The sequence below is a fragment of the Crocuta crocuta genome, unplaced genomic scaffold, assembly GCF_008692635.1.
Source record: "Crocuta crocuta isolate KB4526 unplaced genomic scaffold, BGI_CrCroc_1.0 scaffold68, whole genome shotgun sequence".
Taxonomy (NCBI): domain Eukaryota; kingdom Metazoa; phylum Chordata; class Mammalia; order Carnivora; family Hyaenidae; genus Crocuta; species Crocuta crocuta.
Genome location: NW_027532426.1, coordinates 1,098,837 through 1,111,678, shown reverse-complemented (window position 1 = coordinate 1,111,678; position 12,842 = coordinate 1,098,837). Strand labels below are relative to the sequence as shown.

The 12,842-nt window shown below is 49.4% G+C and overlaps 1 protein-coding gene across 1 annotated transcript; it reads right to left on the bottom strand.

The window, feature by feature from the left end:
* Positions 1-3,665: 3,665 nt before the first annotated feature.
* KRT9 (keratin 9) lies at positions 3,666-9,739 on the bottom strand. Its single transcript, XM_077779135.1, has 8 exons — positions 9,143-9,739; positions 7,425-7,507; positions 7,149-7,305; positions 6,711-6,872; positions 5,872-5,997; positions 5,524-5,747; positions 4,784-5,145; positions 3,666-3,685 (listed from the first exon to the last, which is right to left on the bottom strand). The coding sequence occupies exons 1-8, from the start codon at positions 9,737-9,739 to the stop codon at positions 3,666-3,668; spliced, it is 1,731 nt and encodes a 576-aa protein (XP_077635261.1).
* Positions 9,740-12,842: the final 3,103 nt, after the last annotated feature.

The window sequence follows — 12,842 nt, the reverse complement described above, 5'->3', positions numbered from 1 at the left end:
CAGCACAGAGCCCGACACAGGGCTCAAACTCACGAACCGTGAGATCGTGACCTGAGCCGAAGTCTGACACTTAGCCAACTGAGCCACCCAGACACCCCCTGTGGNCAGCACAGAGCCCGACACAGGGCTCAAACTCACGAACCGTGAGATCATGACCTGAGCCGAAGTCTGACACTTAGCCAACTGAGCCACCCAGGCACCCCCTGTGGATGCTGTTTCTTAATTCAGCAGGCCACATCCTGACTTGGAAACTCCCTACTATTGCCAGAGGTGGTAACACCTTTGCCAGACCCATTCTGCTGTGTCATTTGGGGAGGTGTTAGAAATTTAGCCCCAGTTTTGTTTCCTAATTGTCTCCTAATGATTCTTTGAAGTATCAAGAGCTCTTATAAACCCCTTACTTGTTAATAGGCAAAGTAGCTTCTGTTGGTTGCAACTGAGAACGTGACCAATATAGAGGGTCAGATAGCAAATTAAGGGCTTTTTTTTTTTTTAGGTTTATTTCTTTATTTTGAGAGAATGGGGGGTGGGGTGACACACAAGCAGGGGAGGGACAGAGAGAAAGGGAGAGAGAGAATCCCAAGCAGGCTCTGCACAGTCAGCATGGAGCCTGACGCGGGGCTCAAACCCACAAACTGAGATCATGACCTGAGCCAAAATCAAGATCAGACACTTAACCGACTGAGCCACCCAGGTGGCCCACCCGGTAGTACCCTAGATCCATCCTGTGGTTATTTCCTACTGTCTGCAATGGAATAGATATAGTCAGTAAGTGGCTCCCTGATCCATGGAGTAAGGGTTTTTGTGGTAAGAAGACCCACTAACACTACATCTCTAGGAGAATGACAGAGATTAGCACCTCAGAAAAGATTTGATAAATTCAGAGTTGATGACTCTGATCAATTAACTTCTCATTTTCCCTGAATATAAACAGATGTTAGGGAATGATTATTTTACAATTTATCACATGGCTATTCCAATAGCAATCATTGACCCAGATTTGGTCTACTTATTAGAACAGACCACATAGTCTCTGGCCCCTGATGTGGAAAACTCTTTTTTCCTTATCCCAATAAGCAAAGAATAGAAGAATATGTTTGCTTTCATCTACAGAGAAAGCAGTACATCCTTCCCAGGATATGCAGAGAATCAGACTTAGAGTATATGCAACCAGAAACATTGCTGAAATCACACTAAAGAATTTCGTCAGGAAGGGGCACCTGGGTTGTCGGAGGCCAGCTCCGGCAGGTCAGGAGTCCCCAAAGTATGGACGGTGTCGGCGCGAGAGAGAGTGAGAGAGCCCCGAGATTCTTTCTGATCACCAGGCAGGCATCTCTGTCCTGTCGGTTTTGGTGTGTTTATTTAAAGGTTCAACAGCAATATGAGGTCAGAGAAAAGGAATTTCTTACAATGAGAGGCCTTTTGTGATATCAATTGCAGAATTATCCCAGTCATAGTGAATTTACGACCAAGGAAATAACAGGATGCTCTTAGTGAAAAACAGGATAACATATAGGTTAAGTTGTATATAGATAAGCTAGGAGTCATTCTGTCTGGCTCTCAAGAGGATGAATGTTTCTGAATTGGTTTGTTTGTGGAAACTACCAAGGGGGCTCTATATGTATCACTCTTTGCATCTGGGTTTATGTTTTAATTACTTTTATCTATCCTCATCCCAGCTGCCAGTGNACTGTCTCTATCTCTCTCAAAACTACATAAAACATTTAAAAATTTTTTTAATTAAAAAAAACAATTTTTGCCAGGAAGACCCCACTGCTGTTGCTCCTGGGCATAGACATCGCAGCTTAAACTCTTGATGTCAGGCGCTACATATCCCTGCAGGGGCACACTGAGAATCTCCATCCAGAGCTACTGAGGACCCCCTGCAAAGCCAGCCCCCACATTTGGGTCTTTCCAGCCCAGGTGCCAGACATATGAGTAAGACTTCAAATGACTCCAGCCTGTGAGGCACAATGGCACCAAGTGGAACAGAGGTGAGCTGTTCCCGCCAAGCCCCCAAATCAATGTTGTTGTTTTAAGCTTCTAAGCGTTGGGGAAGTATTTTGGGTTTTTAAATTTTTCTTAATGTTTTTTATTTACTTCTGGGAGACAGAGAGAGAGAGAGAGACAGTATGAGCAGAAGAGGGTCAGAGAGAGAGGGAGACACAGAATCTCAAGCAGGCTCCAGGCGCTGAGCCATCAGCACAGAGCCCAACACTGGGCTTGAACCTACTAACCATGAGATCATCACCTGTGCCAAAGTCGTATGCTTAACCGACTGAGCCACCCAGGCATCCCAGCTTTGGGGAAGTTTAATGTGCAACTGTGATAATATCTGGAATATAGGCTGAGGAGCTGTCCATCCCTAGTCAGGATAAGGAATCGTATATCAGGCCCAGTCTGAATCTGTGGAGAACATTGTTGGCTGCTGTTTTGTACAGTATCCCTTACTCTGCCTTGGACCACTTTATTTGTGTTATATTTTTCACTCTCTGTGAAATCTTCCTAAGCAAAAACCACATTGTCTTTGTCTTCTTTCCCTCTGTACCTGACATATGATCTGCTCATAGACTACGGCAGATTGTTGGCAAAAACTGGCCTCAGTCATTGCCCTCCCTATATCCATGTCCTTGCCCTGTGACTTTGTAGCTCCTCCCATTGAGAAGAGTTTATTTCCCCTGCTTTTGAATCTGGCCAAGGCTGGGAGTTGCTTTGGATTATAAGATACAGCCAGAGTGACTCTCTGAGCCCAAGCCTTAAGAGGCCTTGCATGCTTCGGCTCATCTTCTCAGGACACTTGCTTGAGCTAGCCAGCTGGAGGATGAGAGGTAGTCTGTCATTCACCCCCAGTTCCCCCAAACAGCATGTAGCCAAGCCCCAGAGGCAGAACCACTAACCAAATTACAGCTGGCCACAGATGCTTGAAGGAAAATAGAACCGCCCAGTCCAAACTACCAACTGCATGGGGCCCCTGGGTGGCTCAGTCGGTTAAGCATCTGACTTCGGCTCAGGTCATGATCTCACAGTTCGTGGGTTCAGGCCCCACTTCAGGCTCTGTGCTGACAGCCTGCTCAGAGCCTGGAGCCTGTTTCGGATTCTGTATCTCCCTCTCTCTCTGACCCTCCCTTGCTCACGTGCTCTCTCTCTCTCTCTCTCTCAAAAATAAATAAAACATTAAAAAAATTAAACTACCAACTGCAAAATCATGAGCTAAATAAACGATTATTATTTTAAGCCACTAAATTGTGGGTTGCTTTGGTTACAAGCAAAAGTCAACTGATAGAAAACCTAACCAACACTTTTCGAAGTGGATTCAGCTGATTCTCCCTTCACCTCCTTTCTGCCCCTTCTTATCCCAAAGGACAAATGGGTCAAAGTCCAAGTTTGATTTGCAGTAGGAAAGCTTTATTAGGAAATTGAGATCAGGCAGGGAACGGGATCACCCCCAGACCAAACAGTGGAAGAGAGGTCTCCCCAACCCTCCCAGGGGAGGGAGCCAATGGGCAGCCAGAGGCACACATGCCCACTCAGCCCAGTCCCAAATAAGCCCGGGGTCTCGTTGCCAGCCATCCTTGATGACAGAAGACAATAAGCAAGCTTTGTCAGGGGGCTGCCTTTCTGGGGGACATTTGGCTGGGGTGGGGCCAGAAACATTTACAGGAGCTCTAGTATCGACTCTGGAAGCCTGTGGAGAGAGGGAAGGGAGGTAAAGGTGAGAAGAGAGGACTTAAAACACAAGGCAGAGAGACTGGGACTTAGAGAAAGATAGGCATACTGGGAGCAAGGAGACTGGAGCTCAAAGACTTGGAAGGACCCTGGGGTCCTAGTGGCCCCCATCCAATTCCTAAAGCTCTCCTGCAGTAACCCTGACTGATACTCTCCCATTTCTGAGGATAAAGTTTTGTAAGACAGACCCTTCCTCCATTCAATAGCTTTATTAGTAAATTTCTTGGGTATTGAGGCAAGGATGGCCCAGCCTCTGCCCATACATTCACATCCATGGCCCTGTGGTGCCGCTTGATGCACAAAACCACACCAGACACCCACGACAAGGACAGCTCCCATGCACGTCAAGTCTTCTCTGAGCTAAACGTCCCCAGTCATGTTACCCGGACTTTTACTACAATTTGATATAATTCATAAAATTCAACATGCACAAGGGGAAACTTCCTCTGACCTAGAGACCATTTTACTGTTTGACTCTCCTACATTAGATGATTATGTTCAGTGTATGCCCCTTTAGACAGTTGCACCACTCAACTGACTTAGATGAGCCAATCACTGACTACAGTACCTGAACCTCTTTTCTACCTGAGCTTTTGCCAATCCAGATCTTCCCATCCTCATGATGATGAAAAGCACTGGCTGTGGAGACCCACAGAGCTGAGTTCCTCATTTATTAATTGTATGACCTTGAATAAGCTATTTCTCTTTTCTGAACCTCATTTCCCTTATCTCTAAAATGGGGGAAATAATACCCACCTCATAGGGTGTGGCAGGAAATATATAAGATAATGCACAATTCCCAACCAATCTCCTATGCTATTGAGACTTGGGCCATGTGTAGATTTTGGTCCTAGCCTCACCCAAAGGTCTGTCGAAATTAATGATAATTAAGAAACAAGGGAAAGTCTATAACACCCTACTAGAGACCTCACTAAACTCTAGTTCTGTTTGGAGTATGTAATCCCCAGAGAAGCTCAAAGATACTCAGAAATGGGTGGTACCATGACAGCTTAACACCTGTGCCTCCCTGACCCCATGAGCTAGAGTTGTTCCTTACCTTGTGTATCATCACATTCACCAGATTTTGAGGAAGAGGACTGGGATTGAGATGATCTTCCACTTCCTCCTCCATAGCTGCCACCACTTCCGCCTTTGGATCCACTTCCTCCTCCATAGCTGCTACCACTTCCTCCTCCAGATCCACTTCCTCCTCCGTGGCTACCTCCCCTTCCTCCTCCAGAACTACTTCCTCCACCATAGCTGCCACCACTTCCTCCTCCATAGCTGCCTCCACTTCCTCCTCCATGGCTACCTCCACTTCCTCCCCAGGATCCTCTTCCATGACTGCCTCCACTTCCGCCATGATATCCACTTCCTCTGCCACCCCCAGAGCGACTTTGTCCAGATTCATGAGATTCACTGAGAATGAAAGATAACAAAGAAAGAAAATGAGAGACCCCACTACATACACAAGGATCGACCTGAACAGAGTCAAGACCCAAATGTGAATCTTTCTGAGTTTTCCTTCTGCAAGCTAGAGGACAGACTGGGCTGGCGCCACAGCTGGAAAGGAGAGCCTCCTTCTCCCTGGAACAAGAAGTAGTCCCTTCTCTCATTGTTACCAACCTCCTTTCCCAAAGCCCAGATGCCCTGAGACTCCTCCACAGAATGAAGAAGTCCTCAACCCATCAGACCCTGTGTACAGGAACTTTCCCAGCTGCCTCTATCCAGAGAGACAGATTTAGTGTCAGGGGCTTATAAATTCCTAGGGATTCCAGAGAGTCCTGGGGCACCTACAAGTCCTCCTGGCCACCCTGAAGGAGGTTGCAGTAAGTTTCAATTTCCTGCTCCAGCCGTGTCTTGATGTTGAGCAGAAGGCTGTATTCCTGATTCTGGCACTCGATCTCTTCCCGGATCTCAGTGAGCTGAGCCTCCAGGCTACCGATCTTCTCCTGCAGCTGCTGCAGCTGGCCACAGTAGCGGTTCTTCGTGTCTTCCAAGGACTTCTCCAGGGCCGATTTCTAGGGGGCACAAGGAGGCTATAAAGGGATGCTACGTCAGAGCTCCTCCCCTTCCCACTCCTGGGGATCAGGCCAAGCCTTCTGTGCCTCACTCTGGCAGAGGGTCTAGAGCAGAACTACCAACCTTGCTGAGCTGAGACTGCAGCTCAATCTCCATCTCCTGGATGCTGCGCCGGAGCTGGGTCACCTCCCTGTTGTTGGACTCCATCTCCTGGCCACTATTCATCACCTCCTGCTCCAGCTGACTCATCTGAAAACCCAAGAGCTCAGTGAGAACCAGGCTGGACCAGAGGCTGCAGTGGGGAAGGTTCTGCCCCACTCACTGGGACTTTTGCCTCCAGGACCAAGAGTGAGCCAAAACCAAGGGCATGTCATCCTGAGTTCTGGGTCTGCTAACCAACCAGGGTGATCCAATTCTCTCAACTTAACACTCCCTCTCAGCAAGGCTCCAAGATACTTCACACTTGTACCCACACCACCTTTCTAACCTCATTTCAAACTGACCCCCAAATACACACACACAAGCACACACACACACACACACAAACTATAGACCATGCCTTCATGTGCCAGGGTCATGTGCTAGGCACTGGAGGCTCAAAGAGGAAGGGAGTCATCAGAGAGCTCAGCATGGTATAAGAGGTACACCACGTACCTCTACTAGGGTCTGAGAGCATGTAGCCTTACATGAGTTGCTCATGCTCTGCCTTTGTTCACACATGTAATAAACTGTGAGCTTCTTGAGGGCAGCAACCTTATTGGCTCATCTCTGAGACATCAGGACTTCTCATAAAACTGGCACTGACAAGCCACTCAATAATCACGTTTGTGGGCAATGACTGAAGCTGGATGGAGGACAGATGAACTGAGAGATGTAGGGGTGGGAGGAGAGAGGGATGGGGTGGAGGAGTGGGGGGATTTATGGAAGAAGAGAAGGTTGAATGGGCAGCCCACTCTACTCACCTGAATCTCATATTGCTTTTCAATGTCCCTACGGTTCTTAGCACTGATCCGCTCGTACTCCTCACGCATGTCATTGAGGATCTTGGTGAGATCTTTGCTGGGAGCAGCATTCATCTCCACATTGACATCCCCAGAGTTCTGCCCAGTCAGCTGGCTCATCTCCTGATGGGGATGAAGGGTATATGAGGTCAAGGGGTAGGATCCTCTCCACTACCTTTTAGCCCTCCCCGTCTGCTTCCCCAGAGGTACAAAAAGAGGCACAGTTGGGAAGGCAAAGTCCAACCACCAACCGTAGGCACTGCTAAGGAGGCACTGGGAGTGCCCTCAAAAGTCAGTGAGAGGGTGTCTCCCGGGCAGTGCCCCATAGCTGTCCCCCCATTGTCCCTGTGCTTCTGTTTCTCCCTCTCCTCAATGAGCCATAAGTAGCCAGGACCATACATCCTCATGATTCTTCTTGAGGGAAATCAGTTCCTCCTGCAGAGATTCAAACTGCATCTCCAGGTCAGACTTTTGCATGGTCAGATCATCCAGCACCTTCCGTAAGCCATTGATGTCCGCCTCTATAGCTTGTCGCATTTGGCTTTCCATCTCAAACCTGCAGACCAGCCATGGGTAGGGAATGAGCAAGAGGGCACAAGTCCCTACTGGGACCTTCAGAGCACTAGGGGGTGGAGAAAAATTGATGACAGCAGAGGGAGTGGCAGCCGGACTCACTTCATCCTGAAATCATCCAACCTCATGCGAGTATTGTCAAGATCCAAGAGAGTCTTATGGTTGTCCACTGTGGTGCTCAGAATCTAAAAAAGGAGGAGACAGCATGGAACCCACACCCACACACCCCTGCTATGACCCACTGCTATGACCCCTGCTTTGCCTGCATGAGAGCAGGCAAAGCCATAAGAGAGGATAGCCCCATCCAGGAAGATGTTTAAAAGGTAGTAGACACTTCCAACAGCTGGTACATGGCACATATCCCTCACAGACTTCAGCAAGGATGTTCAGTGTGATGTTCATTCATTCATTCATTCAACAAATATTGAAGATCTACTACAAAGGACACTGTGGGGTTTAGAGATCCATGAGATACCGCTCTTCAAGGAGCCCAGAGTCAACTACTACATCTGAAGTATCCTAGAAAAGCTCAAGAAAAGGAGAGATAACATATGGCTACGGGAGATCAAGAAAGACTTTGGGGAGGAGGTAGCAACTGACTCAGTCCCTGAAAAATAGCTAAGATTGTTATTGTGAATAAATAGCCGGGAGAGGTTTGGGGTAAGAGAAACAAGACATCCAGTAGCTATTCATCAGAAGTAGTGAAGGTAAGGGGAACAGGCAGGAACAGCAAATTAGCTAGACTGTGAGTTCTTCAAGGACGGAGACCAAGTCTGGTACATCACTTTGTCTGCCAAGGACAATACTGGAAGCAGTCATTAACTAGATTGACTGAATGAATAAATGGATAGACAGACATGTGGATGGATGGATGGATGGATGGATGGATGGATGGATGGATGGATGAGTGGGTATATAGATGGATGGGTGGTAGGAGGATGAGTAGATAGGGGGAAGGAGGGGAGCATGGAAAAGTAGATAGATTACTTCCATCCCCAGAGTTCTAGATCCTATTCAACACTTAAACAACTAGCATGTGTATCTGGGCCCAACAACACTGGAAAGATCAAAACAGGCCCTTATAGGAACCCATGAGAAGTAGTAAGGAAGGGATACAACCTCTAGTTTTCCAAACTTTTTAGAAAGCTCTAAATTGTTAGAGTGAGAGGGGAGACACGCACAGATTATCTCCTCTCTTGAGCTGTATGATCTGCTCCACACAGGATATTTTTTTTTCATATGATAACAGGGACCTAAGAGCTGGTCTGCTCATCCCTGCCTTAAATGTGTAGGAGGACAGGTCCAGAGAGGGCATCAGGTTTCCCAAGGTCACACAGTGAATTGATGGCAGGCCCAGGACCGCATCACTGGCTCCCAGGGCAGTGCCTCCGTCTCTATGCTCCCTTCACACTGCCTCTTCATTCCCAACTTGGGGCCAGGCCAAAAGGAGACCCCCACAACCAGTCCCAGGCTCACCCATGCTAATCTAAGCCTAGCCCCTCTTCTTTCCAGACTCTGAAAGCTGAGAACACAAAGATGAAAGCTCAGAACACAGGCCAAAGTCCCGGCCCTGGTGCCATCAAGAACCAAACACAATTTGCTTCTGATGAAAGTTTAAAGTTTTTAAAAGATGGATTCTCTGACCATTGTCTAAGCCTGGAGTCTAGCATCTTACCTTTTGGGAAGATAAAGCATATGTGTGTGTGTGTGAGAGAGAGAGAGAGAGAGACAGAGAGAGAGAGAGACAGAGAGAGAGACAGAGAGAGACAGACAGAGAGACAGAGAGACTAGGAGAGAAAGATCAGGGTTTCCCCACCTACCTGCTTCTTGAGGTCTTCAATGGTGTCACAGTAAGAAGAGTAATCCCTTCGGGTGGCCCTGGACCCCTCTTTGTTATACCACTGTCGGATCTGAGTCTCCAGTTTACCATTGGCTTCCTCCAGTGCCTGCACCTTATCCATGTAGGAGGCCAGCCGGAAATTGAGGTTCTGCATGGTGGTCTTCTCATCAGCGCCCAGAATACCACCAGCACCACCATCAAAGTTACCGCCAAAGCCCCCAGATCCCCCAAAACCTCCTCCAGAACCACCACCAAAACCAAAGCCCCCTCCAGACCCTCCCCCAAAGCCCCCTCCAGAAACAACACCGAAGCCTCTGGAACCTCCACCAAAGCTACCAGCACTAAAGCCACCCCCAGAACCGCCACCGTAGCTGGAGCCAAAACTGCCACCACCTCCCCTCCCACAGGCTCCAGAGCGCCCCCCTCCGTAGCCACTGGAGGAGCTGACTCGGCCCCATCCTCCAGCGCCCCCTGAGGCGCTCGTGCGGCTGAATGAGGACGCCATGGCGGCCCTGCTGCCCCTGCTGCTCCTGGAGCTGCTCTGGCTCCGGTAGGAGGAGAATTGTCTGCAACTCATGGCTGGCCCTGCTGCAGCTCGTGGGATAGGAAGCAGTCGTCAGAGTGCTGCTAGCTCCCCAGCGCAGGGTACAGAGCTGTCCCCAAGGCTTCCTACTTATACACCCAGCTGAAGGTGGCACGCTTGGGTGTGCCTTCTGTCGGCACCAGCCTCCCCCCACAGACTTGAAGGAGGTCTGCCATCAGGAGGCGGCAGCGCTGCCCCGGGCTCAGCGTCCTTCGGTGACTCCCCAGAGGCAGCCCAGCCTCTCTCCATTGTGTGGGGTAATTTGGTGATATTAGGCTGTCAGGGGCACCATAAATCAGCTCTGCTGCCAAGGGGGTGACCTAGATCCTGGAGTTTGGTCTCCAGCTGGCCCGACGGCAGGTCTGAGACTTAGCCCCTCCGGGATAGGAACTCCTAGGGGTAGAGTCATCTCCTCCCCTGATGGTTATCCATCAATGGTCATCACTGTCTGCACCCCTCCCTGCCCCCACCTTGCGCCCCCTGTGGGTGAGCTAGGACTAAGGACCCTGGGGTCATCCAAGAGGATGAGGGAGGCACAGCCCCAGCCTACGGAGAGTTGCCACTGAGGGTGGGAAGCCCAGCCCCTGCCCTCACGGAGCCCAGTCTGATGGGGAACCCGGTCCTCGCTCTCAGAGACGCCAGTCTGATGAAGGAGGCAAATGACATGGCAGAAAGACCAAGGCGGTGACAAAGCAGCATGCCCACCAGCGCTCGGAAATAGCAAGCGGTGTTCACGCAAAGGATGCAGGGAGAAAGACTGGATAAATGCAGTGGTGCTGAGGCTGGCTGACCTTGGAGCAGGAACGCAAGGGGCTCCACTCTCCTGGTCCTTCAGCAGCGCCCAGCAGTGGATATGGAATTGACCTTGGTTGACTGCCTAGCCCATACTGAGCCCTGAGGGATACAGAGATGGGTGACTTTCTGTCCAGCCCCCCTGGAATGTGCAAGCCCCCTGCTCCCGGCAGAAAGTCAGAAGCGTGTTCTGGTGAGCAAGGCCAGCAGACAGCGGTAAGAAAGGCAGTGGGCTCTGCTGCCGACTACCTGAGTCAGCCCCAGCTGCCCGTATGACTCTGCCAAGGTACGTAAGTACTCGGTGCCTCCATTCTCTCCTCTGTCAAAGGACAATGTTAATGGTGTGTCCATCTCCTAGGAAGAGACGCAAGAGAAGGCTCCAGAAATGGTTTGACTGCCTCTGATCATTCAACCCCAGAAGCCCTCTGGACTCTGCCCCCTCCTGGATCTTTACTTGTCAGCTCGCAGCGGCTCTCTCTCCCTTGCTCAGTTCTGACTCCTCCTCTGGGGAAGGTGGTCTTTCCCAACCTGACCACAGTTCTCCACCCTTCCCTTCACCCCCAAAAGAAGATCCACACTCTTGACACACTCAGCCCATGCCAAACATTCCATTCCAGCCAGATCTGCCACCATTCCCCAGATCCCCTAACCAAAGCATGCAACGCTCCCCAACACCCTTCAGGTCTTAGATAGTGCTCAGGGCTTCCAGTTTGCTCCATTCCAAATACCCCTCCATCTTTTCAACCCAGAGACTCCTACTCATCTCTAGCAAACCATCTGCGTGCCCCCTCCTCCAGGAAGCCCTCCTGCGTTCTCTCCCTCTGGCTTTGCACTTTGCTCCATTGCAGCTTCCCATGCTTGTGCATCTTGTACTTGTCCTGGTGCCCAGCACTGTGTCTCTCCCAAGTAGGATCCCAACACAGATGGAATAAAGGAAGGACATCCGGTCATTTCCGTTAAGAGGTGCTAAGAGCTGAAAGAGAAATAAAGGTGAAAAGAAAGAGACCGGGGTGGTCAGCAACAGCTTCTGGAAAAGGCAATGACCTCTGCACGGTAGCTAAAGGGTGCTTAGGCTTCATAAAGGACCTGTGTTTCTTGAGATGCTTTCAGGCAATGCACAGAGACTCTGTTAAATAATAGAGTCACATGGTGAGAAAACCCCTTTTTCTATTTTTCAATTTTCTGATTAGTCAAGGAGAAAATCTCAGTTGAACCCTATAGCCCCTTCAACACCCCTCTGTAATTGCTAATCACCTTTTAACAGACCAAAGCTGGCCTTGGGCTCAGAATCTTCAGGAAGCAACAGTATCTAGATAGGGGTTAAGTATTTATTTTTATCATTTCCTTCCATTTCTGGCAAGTGATTCGGATTTTCATTTTTTGGTACTAACAGAGTAATATAGGATTTCCTTCATAAACATGTATTTGTTGAGAGCTGGAGCAGCTGGGTGGCTCGGTTGAGTGTCCAACTCTTGATTTCAGCTCAGATCATAATCTCAGAGTTGTGAGTTTGAGCCCCAAGCTCAGCTTGGGATTCTCTCTCTCTCTCTCTCTCTCCCTGTGCCCCCTCTCTCTTGCTCATATACTCTTTCTCTTTTTCTCTCTAAAATTAAAAAATGAGGGACACCTGGGTGACTCAGTCGGTTAAACCTCCGACTTTGGCTCAGGTCATGATCCCAGAGCTCATGGGTTCAAGCCCCACATTGGGCTCTGTGCTGACAGCTCAGAACCTGGAGCCTGCTCCAGATTCTGTGTCTCCCTCTCTCTCTGCTTCTCCCCCGCTCACACTCTGTCTCCCTCTCTCTTTCAAAAATAAATAAACGTTAAAAAACATTTTAATAAATAAGGTTTTCAAAAAGACATGAAAGGTGAGCTGATGTACCAAGACACATTAACTATTTAAATGGGCAGCACAAAACATTACTATTAAATATAAAATAAAACATTAAACAGGTAGTACATAAAATATTGAAGGTGTTTCGTGAATGCCTAACACACAGGAAACTCTTAGACCGAAGTTGGTGCAAGTGTGCTGCTTGTAAACCTTTCCCGGGTTCCTGCCAAGCTCTGCCAGTGAGCCAGCACCTGCCATGTGTTTTGGAGCCCTGGGGGGCCCTTTTACCTCGTCCCCTGATCTCCATGTGATGCTGCCACTCTGGGATGCAAACCCCAGGTCTCCGTGCCCGAGCTGGATGGAGGAGGGGCCGGCGCAGCCAGGGTGAGCAGGGGAGGCAAGAGCCAGCAGAGCGGCACCTCTAGGGCCCTGCACATGCGTCCTCTGCAAATGGGTTTGTGCTGGGGGCTC

Excerpts from the sequence above, each read along its gene's own strand:
- KRT9 (XM_077779135.1), bottom strand. The coding sequence starts at position 9,739 with ATGAGTTGCAGACAATTCTCCTCCTACCGGAGCCAGAGCAGCTCCAGG. Across the intron at positions 5,998-6,710 it reads AAAAGCAATATGAGATTCAG|ATGAGTCAGCTGGAGCAGGA; the intron begins GTGAGTAGAGTG and ends TTGGGTTTTCAG. Across the intron at positions 5,146-5,523 it reads CAGGGTGGCCAGGAGGACTT|TGAATCTCATGAATCTGGAC; the intron begins GTAGGTGCCCCA and ends TTTCATTCTCAG.